We start from the raw sequence: 19,643 nt of genomic DNA, 5'->3' as shown, positions 1-19,643 counted from the left end.
TAAATCGAAAGACGACAGAAGTTCGGAGAAAGGTAGAAGCATAGAGTGGTGAAAATTCGATGAACAGCGAATGCCGCTGGAGCCAGCGTTTCGGCAAAAGAACCTGTCTTCTTCAGGCTGCCCTGACGAAGGCAAGTCCTCTAACGCTCGCAACGTTGCTTACTGAGAACACATAAATTGTTACAGCGAATGCCGCTGGAGCCTCTTCTTCAGGCTGCCCAGACGAAAGGGAGGCCTTGTTCCCTAAACGCTGGCAGCGATGCTTAGTGAAAACATAAAAAATTGTTACAGGGAATGCAGCGGGAGCCAGCGTTTCGACAGGACGACCTGTCTTCTTCAGGTTGCCTTGACTAAAAGAAGCCCTGTTGTCGAAACGCTGGCGGAGTTGCTTGCTCAGAAAACGGAAAAAATGTTACAGGGAATGCCGCTGTCTTGAAAAGAGAACCTGTCTTCTTCAGGCTGCACTGACGAAGGGAAGCCCTGTTTTCTAAACTCTGCAGAGTTGCTTGCTGAGAACACATAAATTGTTACAGCGAATGCCGCTGGAGCCTCTTCTTCAGGATGCCAAGACGAAAGGGAGGCCTTGTTCCCTAAACGCTGGCAGCGTTGCTTAGTGAAAACATGAAAAATTGTGACAGGGAATGCAGCGGGAGCCAGCGTTTCGACAGGAAGACCTGTCTTCTTCAGGTTGCCTTGACTAAGGGAAGCCCTGTTGTCGAAACGCTGGCGGAGTTGCTTGCTCAGAAAACGGAAAAAAATCACAGCATATCCACGGAGTGAATGATGATGAGTGGGCGAAGCTGCGGAGGTTCATCGGTAAACCGTGAATCTTCCGTGAATTCTGCCCAGTACATCATCACGACGTGAGATCGGGCGCGTTTATACTAAAGGTTCGATGAGTTATGACGACTTGCAGCGCACTTTAATTTTACATGTACGCTGTGAATTTTCATTGTTTAGAAAACAATTGCTTAGAAAACATCTGGCGTCTTTCGTTAAGCAGCTGGAGTCTTTTCGTTTTGCTTTAGAAACATCTGGCGTTCTTCCGTTTTGCTTTTACAAAACATCTGGCGTCTTTCGTTGGTTTATTTCATCAATCAACGGCGTTTTGAACAAAATTTTTATTGTTTAATCACGCACAGGAGAAATCTCACCAGGCACTACCTTGGAGGTAAAGAATGGCTGCTAATGGGAATGAGAGACAGAAGAAGTCGGCTTTTAGCTAACGCTGCGAATTTTTTATTGTTCAACAACGCACAGGAGAAATCTCCCACCGGCACCACCTTGCAGGTCAAAGCGTAAGACTGGTTACATACTACGCTACGAGGGACGAACGGGTGCCGCTATAAGGAGCTTCGGCCCTAAAAATGTTACAGGGAATGCCGCTGTCTTGAAAATAGAGCCTTTCTTCAGGCTGCACTGACGAAGGGAAGCCCTGTTTTCTAAACTCTGGCAGAGTGCCTTGCTGAGAACACGAAAAATTGTTACACGGAATGCCGGTAAAGCCAGCGTTTCGACAGGACGACCTGTCTTTTTCAGGCTGCCCTGACAAAGAAAAGCAGACGCTGATGATTCAGGAGAAGCTTCCAGGTTTATTTTGTGCGGACGCTATTGTCTTATCTGTGGACATTCGTGATGATATACAGCGGCTGGCAGATATATGCGGAAGGGAAGGTAAAACTCTTGGACTAGGATTTAGTGCAACCAAATGTGGATTGATGGTATTCAATGATCCCTGTGATCAGGAGGTGTCAATGCAGGGCCAAGAAATACCGAGGGTAAGCGAATACAAGTACCTCGGAGTATTCTCCGAGGTACTTGTATTGTCTTCATCCAATTTTTAGACCTTGAACTTGATTTTATGGCCCTACGTGCGTGTTACACGTACAACCCTATAACAAAGACGAGCCTTTCTCCCTTTAACAGTGCGCAATCGAAGTTAGTTAAAGGGGGGTAACACAACGTGCCTCCTGGCGGCACTCGTCATGTCGTGTCAATGTAATATGGATCTTAGCTTTCAAAACCAGATAACATGTCTTAATAATTCCAGGTACCAATTGGTCTTCATCACAAACATTTGAGAAAGCCTTTAGCAAGAAGTGAAAGAAAAGAAGAAATCCCCGCAAACTAAAACGAACGTAACAGAACGCGCGTTATTCCGTATCTTCACCGCACCTCCCTCAGTGTCAAAAAGGCCCATGGGAGGTATAATGAAAACGTGTTGGTTTCCACCCCCTGCAAATTTTCAAAAATTTGCTGCTTCGTGACCAAGAAATAAACGCGTGTGGATTGTTCTAAGAAGCATATAAATCATTTCACCGAATGCACACAAAGTAGTGTACGAGATCCCACTGAGCTGTGGACTTTAATCCTTCGCCTGAACGGACGGTGTTTCAATAAACGAGCACGCTGTTTCAATGGACTCACAGTGGCAGCAATTTAGGGTGACGATTACAAAAGATGTGAGTGTGCACCATTTCTGGAGAGAACTAAGTTCCTGAAGCGAAGCTCTAATAAAAGAGAGAGAGGGAGAGATTACAGAAACCATTTTCAAAGCAAAAGCAAGGGTTAAGTGCATGAGCACTCCCTCGGCGTCACTGCCTGAAAAAGAGAAAGAAAATTCTGCATGGTTTTCTTTAACCTTTACAACAAGGGACTGATTGCCTTATATGTGTTTAGAATTGACTTTTGAGTGGTTAGGTATAAATATTGTTTGGACGTTCAAAATAAGCTGTTGGAAGTCGGCGCTCATCTGTGTCTTATTGTTTCTCGGTCGTTCGTCCTCGTCTGTTTGGCGCTAGGGAAAAACAACTTGCTCAAGACCATGAAGCAACTAACTCGAGTCCTACTTGTAGTTCACCACCGGGTAATTCCATTAGGTCGTCATCTGAAACACCTTTTACGGTGTGGCATCGCGCGGTGGGCAATGAGAGTGATGGGTTTGTCCCAAATGCCTTGCTAATTTATGGAAATGGGTCTTGTTTTTTACCTGCACTAGAAGGTGCTCGCTTGCCATCTTGATGGCCTTATAGCTACTTCTGATGATCTCAATGAGGCACTTCGACACAAGGAACGGTGAAATGTTTCGAGCTTACCAGCTTTTTCCCAATGAATGACATGGTACTTGGGGAATGTGTCTTGCTTCTTCAAAAGAAACTGTGAGCTTGCATCGGTGCGCCACCTTCTACGGGGGCGATCTGCTAAACAAGGTTTGAGCATTCTATAGAAACGAGTGATTCGTTCGGCAACGGCACCCACCGCCCACCACGGAGCTCAACAAGAGGACGTGGCAAAACATGAAAGCAGGTCTGCAGAACGCCACAAGTACGCCGTTACTATAACACAACATGGTACATCCAAGATGAGATGAAACCTAGAAGTGGAAGGTAGACGTACACAGGAAATACAAAAAGGCGAGAGAGAAATACCAAGATGTGATGGGGGAGAGATAGATAGGAAAAAGACGACCGCCGATTTCCCCTGCGTGAGTAAGTCGAGGGGTGCCGTCTGCGTGAAGCCGGGGCCAAGGGGGTGTGTTGCTTCTGCCGGGTTGCTTTAAAGGCCCACTCGCCCGACGTTGCCTTAAACACCCAGGATACGCTTTTCGCCATAGTCGGCTAAGCCACGCACGGCGAGGCGTGGGAGGAGGTCGAAAACCCCTCGTTGGATCGGGTCCGCGGTGATGCCACTAACCAAAGGCTTGCTCACGAATACGCCCCTGCGTGGCTGGAGCCCCGTTGACACAAGTAATATTTCGAAGCAGAAGCGTAGATGCGCGCCAGGCATCACATCATCTCGGTGGTGCAGCGAGTGTGTGGTTTAAAGCCCTACCTATTAAAAAGCGCTCAGGTATAATTGATCGTCATCAGCAGCATCAGCATCAACGAAGTGTGCAGCTGTAGTTATTGCCTTAGGGACGCATAGTGGGCACTTCGCTTATTCGCAGTATCATGAATTATGGTGTAACGGGCATTCGCAACTGTAGTTTCGAGGCCTAATGTTACGCACACAGACCTAAACCTCGCGGCATTGTTGAAGTGTCCACTGAGAAGCGAATCTAGCAAGCGAATGAGACGACTATGCGCATGGGGTCCTACCACGCTCTCACGTTCAACTCTTGAAGGCGAAGATGAAGAGCAATTTTTATTTTTTGTTATTTAATGTGTTGCTCATACCCATTATGGACAGTTGACCACAAAGTGGATGAGCTTGAGCTGTAAATAAGAATGCGTTAAAACCCAAGTACCACTTGTGGAAATTTATATGAGGTTGAATGGGCGGTAAACAAGCGTAAATTCTTTATTACTTTAGCGAATCGCTCGTTTTGCATCAAAGGGCAAATTCTAAACCGCCGCGAAATCCTACTTGAGTTGCCCCCATCATCATCGCCATCGGTTATGCCTCAGCCGCGGCTCGCGAGACCAGCGCACAGAGCCTCGCGCTGGCTTGACGGCGCCCGGGTTCGTCTCCAGGGCTCGGTAAGACAGCGCGCTACGTCGGCGCTAAGCTCTGCGGAGCTGGCGTGACGTACGCAAGCCACGCTGTCAAGGTCTGTTGTCTTCAGCGCTGGAGAGGGAAGAACAGCCTTTGCCGCCAGTGAAGGGTGCATTCAGAGGAACGGCCTGACTGACGACGTGAGAAGCTGCGTCACGTGGACTAACTAAATTTGTTCGTGGTCGTCGGCTTACCACCCAAAATGGCTGCACCCAAACCGGCTGGGCCACCGCCACCGCCAGGTGCTAAGCCGACTTCGCCGACATCACCGAAGAAACCAGCAGCACCGCCAGTCGATCGTGAGAGCATCAATTTATTTGTTTATTTGCATATACTGCAGCCCTATTTAAGGGATACAGAAGGAATGGGAACTTTCTACACTGCTGGTCAGGGCTGGGCAGAGATACGCAGAAATGCATTCCGGAATGCCGATAACGATATACATGCGCTGGAAGTCTAAGATACAGATACTGAAATGCATTTGTCGTTGACATAGCGGAGTATTTCGGAGATGCATTTTCGAAAAGCCGAAAGACGTATCCCGGAATACAGATATGGATACTGAAGTACATCTTAATACGGGGATGCTGATATTCATTTATTAAGCGCAGCATAATAATGTGAATAATAATACAGCGCACTGTAACCTGCAAGTACACTATATCACGCGAATCACTAACGAACACCAGTGTATTGAGAGAAAGCATACATTTATTTTACACAAAAGATATGGTTTTCTCAGAAGGTTGCTCCGTTAACTGCGCTCAGGCAACAGCAGCTTCTCAGTCTGTCTCATGGACAGCGTCGATTCGGCTTCAACACGAAACTCGCTAACTCGCCAAATGGTTGGTCCTGAAAAAATTAGGGGTGTTTCGCCAGCCTCGAGAGAGAGCGACTTTGCCGGCAAGACTGACTATACTGTCTCCGTGATTATGCCATCAGCGGCATCGGACGCTTTATCACAGGGACCTTACTGTGAGTGTGGAGAACCCTTGGCCGCCTACCGGTGGCGCGCCTTTGCTTCACTTAGCACAAAAAAGTGTCCCCTTTGCAAACACATGTGTGTATTTTCGAGAAAAAAGTAACGAGATACCCGAGTCCAGCACAGTATTGCGATATAATCGATACCTCGTAAAAGTACTTCACTACAGCGGTACAAATACTTTTTTCAAGTATATCTCGATACAGAAATACAGAGATTGAATAGCATCTCTGAAATGCTATCGCGGTTCTGTTGTATCGTGATGCTGCCCAGCCCTGCTACTCGTAAGGCGACCAGCAAAACATACAAGAAAATACTACTAACGGTCAAACAAATACACACACAAAGCTGCAATAATAAAAAAATTGCGGAGGCGCGACGCGTGTGGGGAAAGGTGTTTCAGCTCCAGTAACCTGAAACCTGCGGAGGGGCGAAGCAGGCAGTGTACGCCGGTGTTTCCCACAGCAAAAACACTGCTAATGGGCAATGACAGACAGAAGAAAGATTAGACACAGAGACCCGCAGTCCGCTTTTAGTTAACGTGCACGCTGCAAATCTTTATTTGTACAACTCCGCACAAAACAAATCTCCCACCGGCACTACATTGCAGGTCAAGATCCAGTGCCTATATGTACGGGGTGGCCGGTGAACGGTTGTGCAGCTCGAGCAGTCGGTTTTTTCAATCATGAAACTCGCTAGCAAACGCCGCATGCGTCGACGTTGTCTCTCGCAGGCAAGGGCACGTTCTCGTTCCTTGTGAGCTGGTCAGGACACGACGATGCACGCCGAGACCCTGAGGTGCTTCGCCCCTAACATAAACAAGTGGTCAGCGATAGTATGAAGAAATACTAAGAACTCTGAAGCAATATACTGTGTATTTTAACACGAAAGTGTTTAATGCCGGCATCCACCAAGACTTCACTTACGCACTTCCGTCACGACTGAGGTTGTAAACTGCACAATAACAGATGATAAAGAAAAACAAGAAGAAGAAAAAGAGTTCCGTCACTGGGAATCGAACCCACAACCTTTTGCTCCACAGAGCGCGGAGGAAAACCCCTCTGCCACAAAGCGTACTCCTTATGCACGCTAACGGCGAGCTATTTACATACCATTTACTGCTGGCGGTACTCGAGCTTGGTGGCACCTTAACGTGTTCTCGTTGTCACCAGCGAGAGGCCGCGAAGGGTGCGAAGGAAGGGCTTGGGCGTGGTTGCAAAGGAAGGGCTTTAAAGGTCGTCGCCCCGCCCCCCCCCCCTCGTTGCGATGCGCGCGTGCATCCCTACAGGGCGTGGTCGCCCGTGCGCACGCGCTTATCTCGCGAGGGGGGGGGGGGTATGTTTTGTGCGTTCCACGCAAAGGTTGCGTTGAAGTTACAGAGCGCACAAAGGCCACTTCGCTGGCTGCAGCGGCCGAGTCTGCGAAAGGAGCACGCTGCACAAACACGAAAAATTAACAACTGTAACAGTTGTTAGTTCGTGCTCGTCGTCAGTATACTTGTGTGTTCGTTTTGTGCGTCCTTCATTGTCTTTTATGGTGTTATAGCTCCCAAACACCACTAGACACTGTAGAAGCTCTCATATATCAATGGACAATAAACGCTCTGCTACCTCTGTGAAGACACGTTCCACTTTCGTGTGATACCGATCCCGATGACGGAGGGATCCGCCATCTTTTCTTATTTGGACAGCTGCCAGGGCGGTCCTATAGGAAGGGGTGACTGCGAAAGATTGCTCCTTTTTAAGGTTTTCGGCTGATTCGACGGATGTCTCACTGACAATGGCCGGATGAATCGTATCAGTGTCGCATTGTCAGGTAGATGCAGTTCAATTGTAACTATGAAAACTTTCAGATTAAAGGACGAAATGTTACCAAGGAAGGAATTCCAAAGCTCTATTGCACGTGGGAAAAAATGTATTTAGGTGTAATAGTACGAGAAAAGAAAGGTGTTACGTTCAAAGCGTGGTAAGTACGGGTACAACTTTCGGCAGTAAATGAGATTATGTTACCATCAAAAAGGCCGAAGGAAGAGTTTATAAGTTATGGGGAAAATTTTCAAGCTTCGGTTTGATAACGCGAGAGTAGGAATTCAATGTTTTATGATTAGAGGGCTAGAGTCAGTGGAAGCTGCGGCTCTGGCTATGGAAAATGAAGCAGGTTTTCCTTTAATATTATGGAGCGAGCTTATTTCACAGTGTTTGTAGGGAAACCAGACCACGGATGCATACTCGACAACAGGGCGAATGAGGGTTTTATATGAAATCAGCTTAATATCACGAGGGGTAAGGTGTGGCACAAGTAACCTTATTTTTTAGAGCTTCACCGTTTACATACCGCATCTAATGGTCGCATGTTTTCTTCCGATATTGGGGGTGAAAATCGCGGGTGGGGCCATTCCGCGCATAAAGAGACACAGCTTTTTTTATTGCAATAGCGATTTTGTGGGCACTCTCGACGTGTTTTTGTCGTCGCCGTCATGTTCCGTATAAAGTCCACATCGATAAGATGCCCCCGCGCACTGTATGTTCTATCGGCGGGTAAAGGGCGCGAGCGGGGGCGACGAACGCGGCTGACGTAGAGATCAAACGAGCCAGCCCATGGTGCCTGAAGGAACGAGCCGGTTCCGTCTTGAAGGAGCATGCAAGGATGAGGGTGGCGGGGGGAAACTTGTCGTTCGAGCAGCTACTGTGAACTTTGACTATAAGGGCGCGGTCGCGATCGCTGGCGCGTGTGCTATCTCGGCAGGCGACAGCGGACGGCTCGTATACCCTTCTACGTGTTGCGCCCTCAACGCGAAGAGACTGTGCTAAATCCGCTTCTCCGCCTGGATTGGCCGTATTCTCTTACGCCAGCGTTTTGTAGAGTTACGTGAGAGTGGAGCTAAAAGAGTTAGCTGCCAGCCTTACTTCGCGTAACATTAAAATGTGTTGCTATCACATTCATTGCTCGCCCTTGTGGTGAAAGGGTGATTTTTTTCGGACATGATTTTACCTCTTCTTGTCTTTTAAATGCGAAGCATTTCTTAGCGAACCTCTGGCACTTTGGGCGTTTCTATCTACGTATCTATCTATCTATCTATCTATCTATCTATCTATCTATCTATCTATCTATCTATCTATCTATCTATCTATCTATCTATCTATCTATCTATCTATCTATCTATCTATCTATCTATCTATCTATCTATCTATCTATCTATCTATCTATCTATCTATCTATTTATTTATTTATTTACATTACCCTCAGGGCACATAAAGGCGTTACAGAGGGGGTGGGTAATATAACAAAAAATGTAGTAAAAAACAGAACACAATAATACAACAAATTAATTAGAATACATGTTCAAACAATACTCAGTTATTGGAGGCTTAAGATATGATCGGTTAGTGCAGTCTTGAAGGATGACACGTCCTCAATGGAGGCGATGGAGGGGGGAAGGTGGTTCCACTCGGCACTGGTTTTTGGCAGAAAGGAGTCTGAAAAAACGTTAGTACGGCAGAAAGGAATAAAAACTTTATGCTGATGGTCAAGACGTGACGATATGTATGAAGGCTCGGAGATGAGTTCCTGTTTAAGTGAAGTATTTTGGTAAATGAGTTTATGAAAAAGACATAGGCGAGAAATTTTTCTTCTAGTTTGCAAATCAATTAGTCCAAGGTTTGATTTCATTAGTGAAACGCTAGATGTGCGGGTATAGTTTGAAATAATGAAACGTGCTGACCGATTTTGAACTGACTCGATGATGGCTGATAATGTTTTTTGACCGGGGTCCCACACAGATGACGCATACTCAAGCTTAGGTCTAATTAGTGTTTTGTACAGCATTAACTTCAAATGGCAGGGGGCTTTAGAAAAATTTCTGCGTATGTAGCCGAGGGATCTGTTGGCATTGTTAGTGATGTATTCGATGTGCGCATGCCATGAAAGATTATTGGTTAGCTGTAATCCGAGATATTTATATGAAGTTACGTAATCAAGGTTGATGTTATTGATAGCATAGCCGAAAGAAGTGGATGAGTCAGTGCGACGCGAAAAAGACATGATTTTGCATTTAATGGGATTTAGGAACATAAGCCATTGTGAGCACCACTTAGATATGTTATCTAGGTCTGATTGAAGAATAAAGTTATCATGCTGATTAGTTATTTCACGGTATAGAACACAATCGTCGGCAAATAGTTTTATAGAACTATTAATAACAGTAGGTAAGTCATTAATATATATTAAAAATAGCAATGGGCCCAAAACGGAGCCTTGGGGAACACCTGACTTTACGTCACAGCGCTGGGATGCAGCATTATTAGCAGTTACAAATTGAGTACGGTTAGTTAGAAAGCATTCTATCCAATTGAAAATGTTAGGGTCAATATTAAGAGTACTGAGTTTAAGAAGTAGTAAGCGATGAGACACCTTGTCAAAAGCTTTAGCAAAATCTAAGAAAATGCAATCAATTACTTGGCCTTTGTCTAAAGAGGAAGAAATGCTATGTATAAACGATATTAGTTGTGTTTCGCAGGAGTAGTTCTTGCGAAACCCATGCTGAAATGAAGTGAAGAAAGAGTTTGATTCAAGAAATGAAACGAGATTAGAAAATATGACATGTTCAAGGATTTTGCAAGGTATGCTGGTAAGTGAAATGGGCCTGTAATTGAGAGGAGAATGCGGGTTACCTGATTTCAACAGAGGCACCACCTTCCCCACCTTCCAATCTGCGGGCAAAGTCGAGCACTCAATAGACTGGGTGAAAAGGTACATAAAAATCACAGAGGAGTACACAGCAGTATTTATTAGAAATTTGGAATTAATTTCGTCCGCGCCACAGGAAGAGGATAGTTTTAAATTATGAATTAACTTTAAAATCCCCGCAAAGTCAACAACAAGTGGATCCATAGGAAAAAAATCCTTTTTGCACATGTACGGGACTGTGTCAGTACAGCAGTCAGAAAATGATTTCGCAAAGGTGTCATTTAGAACCCTGCAACATTCTTCATCGCTCATTGTGCAACCACCAGTATCTGTAAGAGATATGTTATTTATCTTTTTTATTTGAATAGTGCTCCAAAATTTCGATGGATTAGTTGAAAGAAGGGAAGGTAGATATGTATTAAAGAAGGTGACCTTCGCTTCTCTCAACGCGATTCGATATGCATGCAGTGCGTTTGAGTAATCATTCCAACGTGTAGGTGTTTGACAGCGTTTCGCAAGACGAAAAGTGCGTTTTTTCTTGTTGGATAATCTTTTTAGTGTCGTCGAAAACCAAGGGGAGCGTTTCTTCCCGGAAAGCCTGCGCAGTGGAATATATTTAGCAGCAAGCGATGTGGCTTTGTTTTTAAATAGGTTCCAATTATCTTCTACGGTACGGCTAAAAAATTCTGGCATGAACTCGTCTATGAATAATGCAAGCTGATTATTAATTGCTGTGTAATCGCCTCTCGCATAATCTCTGATAAATTTTGGATTGGTTTTTTGACGAGTAACGCGGCCCTTTACAAAAAAATGTAAGAAACAGTGATCGCTTATTCCGGGTAAACAAGTTAATGAATGCACTAGATTGGGGTTATTGACAAGGACTAGGTCAAGTGTGTTTGATGAAGTAGTGCCAGTTCTAGTAGGCCCAGAAACAAGTTGCGCAAGATTGAAATTTAAGCACAAGTTAATAAAAGATTCACTTTCGGCGGACGAGCCAACAACGGAGGGAAATTGCGAAGCCCAACTTATTCTAGGAAAATTAAAATCTCCCAGAAGAAGCAACGGAGAGTGAGGAAATTCTGAGACGAGAAAATTAAGAACGTCATGCAGCTCATCGCAGAAAGTAGTTGGTGCATTTGGCGGCCGATAACAAGCACAGATCAATGTGTTTTGGTGGTTTATGACGGCACGCACACAAACCAACTCTAAGGACGTTGTAAGTGCAATCCTATCAGACACTGTTTTGTCGGCAACAGCAATTAGAACACCACCACCTGGTTTTAAATCGTGGTCACGACGGTACACAACATAATTCTGGTCACAGTGAAACAGTTCTTCACTATAAATTTTATCAGTCAACCAGGTCTCCGTCAATGCAATCACGTCAGCGGCGCATGAATCAATAATAGGTGTTAGAGCGTCGCGTTTGTTGATTAAACTGCGCACATTTGACAATAAAAATGATAAGCCTTGAGAAGACTGGCTGCGTTGCTGATGCCTAACTTCTGTTAGGAAAAAGACGAATCAGGACGGTGGTTTGTAGCGGCAGACGACAGTTCAACAGTACTGGCAGCATTGCCCAATTGCAGTTCACAGACACTGTCGGTATCAGGGGAGTAAATGTAACATTTTTTGTTGATATACAGCTTGTTGTACCTCACAGTGAAAAGTTCGCCGCTTTTCTTGCCAAAATCGTACAATTTCGTTCTGACAGTTCTGGTTGCCTTACAAAAGTCTTCACTCACGGAGACACTACTTGCTTTTAACTTGTTTTTGGAAGACAGAATTGATTCTCTTAGTTTACATGATGAAAACCGGACAATAATAGGTCTGGACTTATTAGGGACAAAACGGCCAAGCCTGTGCGCGCGGGAAATGCGATCATCGCTGCTATTGAGGTTCAGGCTTAAAGCTGAATTTAATATCGAGCAAACTTTTTCTTCGGACTGTGCCCAAGTTTCAGCAGCGGCATCTACTATGCCGTGAAATATTAAATTTTCTCGACGTGAACGGTCTTCAAATTCATTGAGCCGTTGGTTCAGTACGGCCATTTGAGGCACGAGGCTTTCCCCCTGTTGCCCCTCTGACGATCGAATGCTTTGTTCAACTGCCGAGAGCCTATTGTCGATATCGGCGATTTGTTGCTCCATTGAATACTGAGCCTCTTTGACTTCACTCAAGGCAGACATCACTTCTTCATGTTTAGAATCAAATTTATCGTGCAGTGATTTAACGAGCTGTAGCAATTCTTTGTTAGGATCGTCTCTGGGGGGGCCAGGGTTTAGCTCTACGTCGCCAGACATGAATAACAACTTAGCGATAAACACACATTCACATGTTAATTGAAACAATGTTTGTGGGTCTGGAAGCACTAGCAGCCAAACATTGTTTGACTTTTTACAGTGAAGTTGAGGTGCTGTACTCACCTGCACCCAAAAACGGAACGGTGTTTGAAACATGTTGACGGCTGTAGTGCTACCATTCCCACTGAAGTGGCGCAAGCTATTCCAGCTGCTTTTAAGGCCTGCTGATGTTGATGCGTCGGTCGATTTGGTAGCCGGGGATGACAGCGCTGCGGTAAGACGCGGCCAGCTTGCACGAAATGTGTCGGTAGCCTCACAGCGGAACGGGTGATTCTTCAGCCGGTTGGGCGAGTTGATGCCTCCGTCATTTGCTGCCGAGATTGCCAGCACTTGCGCTTGCGCAGAACCAGTGAGGCTGTCCCACGCGGCGAATCCGATGAAAATCTGCACCCAAAAACGGAACGGTGTTTGAAACATGTTGACGGCTGTAGTGCTACCATTCCCACTGAAGTGGCGCAAGCTATTCCAGCTGCTTTTAAGGCCTGCTGATGTTGATGCGTCGGTCGATTTGGTAGCCGGGGATGACAGCGCTGCGGTAAGACGCGGCCAGCTTGCACGAAATGTGTCGGTAGCCTCACAGCGGAACGGGTGATTCTTCAGCCGGTTGGGCGAGTTGATGCCTCCGTCATTTGCTGCCGAGATTGCCAGCACTTGCGCTTGCGCAGAACCAGTGAGGCTGTCCACGCGGCGAATCCGATGAAAATCTGCACCCAAAAACGGAACGGTGTTTGAAACATGTTGACGGCTGTAGTGCTACCATTCCCACTCATCTATCTAGCCGCCTACGTCTGGGTGCTCTCATGATCGCCTCCTTAACTTGGGGTAGACCAAAATTTGCATGGGAGGGTAAGAGGATTTGACGAATATGATTGCCGGGTCATGACGTGAATAACGTTAAAATCCTGCCGCGTACGTCGTCAAACCCTTTGCACTAGACACGTGTGGCACATACCCGTTTACCACGGACCGCGGTGTACGGGTATGCGCCACAGGTGATTGACAGTTTATATCTACCCAGGAAGGGTGAGAACAGACATTGGTAACTTGAATGCTAGAGCGTTAAGGAAAACCAACATCGGCAGCGTTGACTCAACGAATGGAAAGAATGAAAATTAGGATCCCAGCAGGAATCGAACCCAAGCATTCAGCGTGGCAATCAGGTATTCTACCACTGAGCCACGCCAGGTCTGTAAAGTGGTTTGGAAAAACAGCCTACGCAGGCGTAATAACGGTGCAACGTTAATTGTGGCTGTGGTGCTGGCTATCTAATTTTACAAGAAAGCAATAAACACTGCATGATACTCCTACGATGTGTACTCCTACGATACAGGCGTCATATCAGATTAACGTCTGTAGTTCGAGTGGTGGCTCCGCTTTTATAGCAGTCTAATAAACTATAGGTTTGTATTTCTATTATTCAGCAAGCTATATTGAAACATTGCTCGACCCCGGAGGAATACATCAACGAACGTTACGTATCATATTCACATCATCGCACCGTAAAGTGCACTTAGACCGCCAGAACGACGCAGCATTTCTTACGATCTCCATTTCTTACGAGGCTGTGCGATGGCCTCATGCTGACCGAGGACGATGCCAGATTGACTGACAGCCGCTTGGTAGACTAGGCTACGTAGGCCACTTACGCCCAGGTATAGTCTACGAATACGACAAACACCATCCACTGATGTTGTCTACGTACCACTATCCAGGCCTACCAGCCTCGACGGCCTATACCTCACCAACGTGAAGGGTGGCTTCAGGTTCCGACACGTCGCCGGCTCTGTCGACAGACAATTTGTCGACACAATGACCGAGGCATCCACGAATTCCAACAGCTCTACTGTACCACATATTCACTACACATGGACCCCTCGTCACCACGATCACGACCGGATCCTATAACAATTCATGACCAGCTGCTAGTGCTCACTGATCACGGTGATGATGCCCTTGTTCAAAAACTGTCAAGAACTTCTTGCACACATGCACACGGGTTCGTGAAACATGCGTGCGTTTTCGGGACACGTATAAGCACTACATAACAGCTTACCGCTTCTGGTGTTGGTAATACCCACGTTGCCATTGGCAGCGTTACCAAACCGTAAACAACTGGTTATATAACACATATGAGGCTCTTCAACATATATATGTGTGTGCGTATAAGGTTTATACATATCTTTAGCGTCATTTTATAACGTGTCGCTATGTAAAAAACTTACGCCACAGTCACCTACCCGCCGCATGCTTCGCATAATATCGACTCCCACGGTACGTGAGATATGCCGAATTTATTGTACTGCAGTACCCGCTGGTACAGCGTAAAGCGAAAAACAACCTTTCTCACTTTCACGCACTTGGAAAAATGTTATTGCTCACCCTTACCCTCCTTCTCTTTACTGCTCGCTTCCTCAAACTCGCCTCTGTCAGACGAGGTCGCCGCCCGTCCATCGAATTCGTCCGAGATTCATGTGACCTGAAAGGGGCCCTGCAACACTTTTTGAGTGTGAACGAAGTGAATGATGATTGAGGAGCTGGCTTGTCGATAGCCGGAGAAACCGTGAATGCTCCGTACAATTCCTCTACTGTCATATAAAGAGGTGACACGTTGTTATAGTAGCGATTGTGGTCAAGTTGTTGTCGAACCACAAGCGGTCGCATACCTTACAGCTGTGGCCGAACGTGCGGTCGAGAAAATCGCGATTGAAGCGCGCGTTGGTACCACCAACTTCGGGTAGCGACCGCTTTCGACGCTTGGCCGGTGCATCCCGCGCCCGTACCTCTTCGAGGTTCTCTTGCCGCCGGTTCCGCGCTGCTTCGGCTTCGCGGGCTTGTATCTCGGGGTCCCCACGACGCTGACGTCTCGCTACAGCCTCGCGAGCTCTCACCGCAGGGTCCTGGCGGCAAGCCCGCAATGCTGCTGCCTTGCGAGCCCTTCGCTCGGCCGCCTTGCCTTCTTCGTTCATGTTATTAGTATCGAAGCGCACTGACTGACGACTGTCGAAAGAGAAGCGCGCATTCGTGGCCCTCTAGTGGTCTCCTTTTAAACTAGAGCGCGCGCCGGACTGGAGCACGCGTCGGAGCGCCGCGTGCTACAGCTGGCTATGCTATATGTGGTTTTGCCTGGGTTAATATCATCATCAAGGCGCTGGAAGAACACGAGGAATAAGACTTCTCTTTCGCGCGAGCTGCGCCTGTAGCGGTCGCCTCTGGAACTAAGGTTACGGTTACGGCGCGGGACTTCGCCCCAGCTTAAGAAACTGGCGAGCCAGCTCCTAAAACGAGCACACATCACACTGAACCCAAAATAATAATACCCAAATAAGGCGTGAAATCAGTCCTAAACTAGCAGTTCCTAGTTATAGCGGAGAGACGACATACGATTGCTGGTCTCAGCAAGGTCCGCAGTAGTTGTCCGGTTTCAAAAAGGAGCGCGTAGACCAGTGGTAGAAGCAGCCTTCTCAGGCTGCTAGTTGAAGAGGAGGCACCGACGCCGTAGCCGTGTCCCGGCCGAACACCTACGCCTGAGCTCGCGCCTGAAGCCCGACACCGCAGCGTGTCCACGGGCACAGGATGTCACGCAGCAGTAACTCGTCAGAGACGCGCCGCCATGGGCAGCTCGTACGTGGCCGGTCTCTTCGGGCTCAGCTGGTCACCAAGGCTTGAGTCCGGAACCCGACAGCCGAGAGCGTGGCCCTTCTTCTTCGCCGCTCCTCTCGTCCGCCCCCTCTCGCCCTTTCTTCCTTGCGCATCCCGTGGCTTTTCACTATTGGCCACTTTCTGTCTTCAGGCTTTCTTATTTTTGCTTTCCGTAGTTTCTGTGGCTTTCTCTGATTAGGTCTTTCTCTTCTTTGTCATCGTATTTCCCAGCGCTCGTGCCACTTTTGTTGGCCTCTACTTTTACTCAATCTTGTGATGGCGCGCACCCGCGCACGTCACTCATCACAGAAGCCCCCTTTCATCGCTTTTTTTTACCTAAACAAAAAACTCCTGACGCGCGCACGGTGTGTCATTCACTACACTGCACGTGTCCACTGCACAGTTCACTGTATATAGTTCAAGTGTCCATATCGAAAAAAGACTAAATGCGCAGGAACATCTGCGAATACATACACTTCGAGTACGAAACACACAGCATTGCAGTCCATCCAAACCTTACCTCTTGACTCGCAATCTACTCATTAAGTCGGCGTCAGTATTCCCCGTCTCTTTTATATGCTAAAAGCTAAATGAGCATTCTAGCTTCCTTTCACATAGCGTCCTAACGAACACATTCGTTCACCATTATATTTTTACTCAACAAACATGTCTATCTTAAACAAACAGTTCACTAAACAATTAAAGAGCTACAAGAAATACTCAACTTAACACATCACATGCAAGTACACAACCACCACAATATGTATAAGAAATATAACTCCGTTGCCCATAGTCAAATTCCAGAAAAGCCACCGGTTATTCACCTCGACGCTCAATTGATTGCGTCCCAAATGAGACGAATGGCATAGGCCTTCGATTTGCCGCAACGCACTGGGCACGCTTGGCAGCGTTTGCGCCCAGACATCGATGTGGGAATCTCGATGACACTCGGACGCCATGACCACATGATGGCCTAAAACCAGCTAACGTCACAATTCAAGTGAACGCGTTGCTTCCACGCACGCATAGTGAAGAGGGTTCGAATCATCGTTTTGGGCTCGTTGACGCCTTGTCTGGACCCATAAGCTGGCTCAGGCTTCAAACTCTCACACAATCTGCATTATGCCTCCCAGGACGCCACAAGTGACACATCGATTTCTTTATTGCACCAAACAGCAGTGCTCTGGGACTACCCTCAACCTCAACATCCAATTTAGTAGTTGTTTCTTCATCTTCGTTTCATATTTTCAGTTAGATCACCACGTGAGGCCATGTCATCGTATACTGATGACATTAGTTCAGACCTTATTCGATCAGCTTTGACCTGTGCTTCTGCACTCTCTTCCAGCTCTCTCGGATAAGTTCTGCTATCACTAACCAGAGAAGGTGGCCTCCCTTTCTTAACGTGTTTGTCATTCGCATGGTGCACGACTATGTCTGAATCAGTTGTGGCCACATCTTGCAGCCGACTGAGAGAATCTGTTGCTACCACATTAGAGTTCGTTCCACGGCATTCGCGGTAATCACCCTGAAGAACATTTGGTGTTCTTTCAATGGAACGACTTTGAGACAGCCTTCCTTGCTCAAGGCCCGTGATTTGCCTCCTAGAGGTTGGCATTCACAACTCATCGTTAATTGAACCTTTTTCTGTGCTCCTCAAGCTATAAGCTCCTTCGTCGAGCTCTATCTGACCATTCCTAGCTGCCTGGCTGCCCACCTCTGTGCCATCCTCTAGCTGAGCCCCTGGCTCTAAACAAAAACCTACGCTGAGGGTCCAGGACAGCCGCACCAAAGGAGCGTAACCCGCGCCTATAGACACCGTTTTGAGAGCACGCCTCGAACTCCTCTTCCCTAGATCTAATCATGGACATATCGTGTGCCTCTGTTTCTACCTGCGACATATCGTGTGCGTCTGTGAGCTTTAGCTCTAGCAGAAGCGTATTCTGTTCTAGTTCTTCACGTTCTAACTGCTCAATAAGAGCTGTCCTCCTTTGCATCTCTTTCTGCGTCCCTCTGCTCACGCGCTCGAGCTTCTCGTTCCTCAAACCACCCTCTTAATTCCGCGCCTCCCAACCACATGCGCATTGCCAACGCCGTTAAATCTGCCGTGCTCATCTCTTCCGACTAGTGGTCAACCGTAAGGGATGCGAATGGCCTCGTCCTGTCGCTGCGGACGCCAATGTTACGATGTTTTTTTTCCAAACGTACACCCCCCGTGAGAACTCTGAACTTTGTCGGTCGCTTGAACGCCTCCCACGCCAAGCACTGCTCAAGTTGTGCTTGACAACCTCTGTGCAGCCGCTGCTGATGCAACAGAAAAAGCTGGCGGCGGCCAAGGTGGTGACCACGCTGTTCCCGCGCATCCCGAAGGTCACCACGTTGCTGCTCGAGTTCTTCGTCAAGCGAGAGGACGTTTTGTTGACGACGCGAGAGCCGCTCTCGGAATTCTGCCAACAGGAGGTGGTGTTGGCCGCTCAAGGCTTACTGGACAAGCTCAACCGGCAGATCATCACTTTCCAGGACGTGCGGGACACAGCGGAAAATATGATAGGTAAGATTACGCTTACGTGATAAGCGATCGAGGCTTCAGGATTGTCGAAATCAGAAAATTTGCGTGAATGAAAGAGTGGGAACTAATCAAAGGGCCACTTTTTGTTAGTCATAACCGCACAATGCCAAGGGATAACAAAACCGAGGCAGGGGCGTTATTGATTGTTTAAAACTGACGTGTATTAAACGGACAGAAAGGAAAATGAAATTGGGCGCAGATGAACTTGGTGCCTGGGGGAACTGAACCTACAGCCTTCGCATAACGCGTGCAACGCACTGCCATTCGTGCTGCGGCATCGACCCCGTCCTCTTTATTAAGGCGAAAGGCTTAGATGCTTCATCAAACGTGAAAATTGACCGGCGTCACGCGTCGGCGGCATCAACACGAGTGATTGAAAAGATCATCGATCACCACATAATAACGTCACCATATGACGTCATCATGACATGAACGATCGCAAAAGCTTGTGGCATCATTGTGAGTTGATGTCATGTGACGTAACGCTACATGATGACGTCATCACATGGCGTAGTAGCTTGTTGAAAGGTGGGCCGATCACGGAGGCAGTACAAAACCAGGGTAGGTGCAGGAAGCTTTCGGAGGGTGGCAGGACAAGATCAATACATCGAATGAGAAGAAAAAAAGGTGGTTTTCGCGTATCAGTCGTCTCAGGTAAGTGCATATGGGACCCTGTGAAATTTCGTGTCACACAGTGAGCAATCCTATAGGCACCAGCGTAGTCAACGTGCCTGATAAACCGACGATATGCATACTAATCAAGTTACAAAAGACATCAGTCCACCTTCTAAGACTTAGCTCAATGTGCGGCGTAAGAAGCAACTCACTTTCTGCTTCTCAAGAAATCAGTTCCCACAATGCGTGAGATCTGCCGCAATTTTATGACACTAGCACCTAGTGACATTAT

General features: G+C 47.1%; 1 protein-coding gene across 1 annotated transcript; it reads right to left on the bottom strand.

The window, feature by feature from the left end:
* Window positions 1-8,676: 8,676 nt before the first annotated feature.
* LOC125760288 (uncharacterized) lies at window positions 8,677-18,032 on the bottom strand. Its single transcript, XM_049420165.1, has 3 exons — window positions 17,933-18,032; window positions 12,592-13,232; window positions 8,677-8,952 (listed from the first exon to the last, which is right to left on the bottom strand). Exons 1-3 carry the CDS (start codon window positions 18,030-18,032, stop codon window positions 8,860-8,862), a joined length of 834 nt encoding a protein of 277 aa, XP_049276122.1. The 3' UTR covers window positions 8,677-8,859.
* Between the last annotated feature and the right edge of the window lie 1,611 nt (window positions 18,033-19,643).

The sequence above is a fragment of the Rhipicephalus sanguineus genome, chromosome 10 (assembly GCF_013339695.2).
Source record: "Rhipicephalus sanguineus isolate Rsan-2018 chromosome 10, BIME_Rsan_1.4, whole genome shotgun sequence".
Taxonomy (NCBI): Eukaryota; Metazoa; Arthropoda; class Arachnida; order Ixodida; family Ixodidae; genus Rhipicephalus; species Rhipicephalus sanguineus.
This window is presented reverse-complemented; position numbering and strand designations above follow the sequence as displayed.

What these genes read in the sequence shown, in the direction of transcription:
- LOC125760288 (XM_049420165.1), bottom strand. Translation starts at nt 18,032, where the DNA reads ATGATTAGATCTAGGGAAGAGGAGTTCGAGGCGTGCTCTCAAAACGGT. An exon ending in GGCTGTCCTGGACCCTCAGC is followed by an intron (nt 13,233 to 17,932) that starts GTAGGTTTTTGT and finishes TTTTGGGTGCAG; the next exon opens with ATTTTCATCGGATTCGCCGC. An exon ending in CGTTCCGTTTTTGGGTGCAG is followed by an intron (nt 8,953 to 12,591) that starts GTGAGTACAGCA and finishes ACGTTTTTTCAG; the next exon opens with ACTCCTTTCTGCCAAAAACC.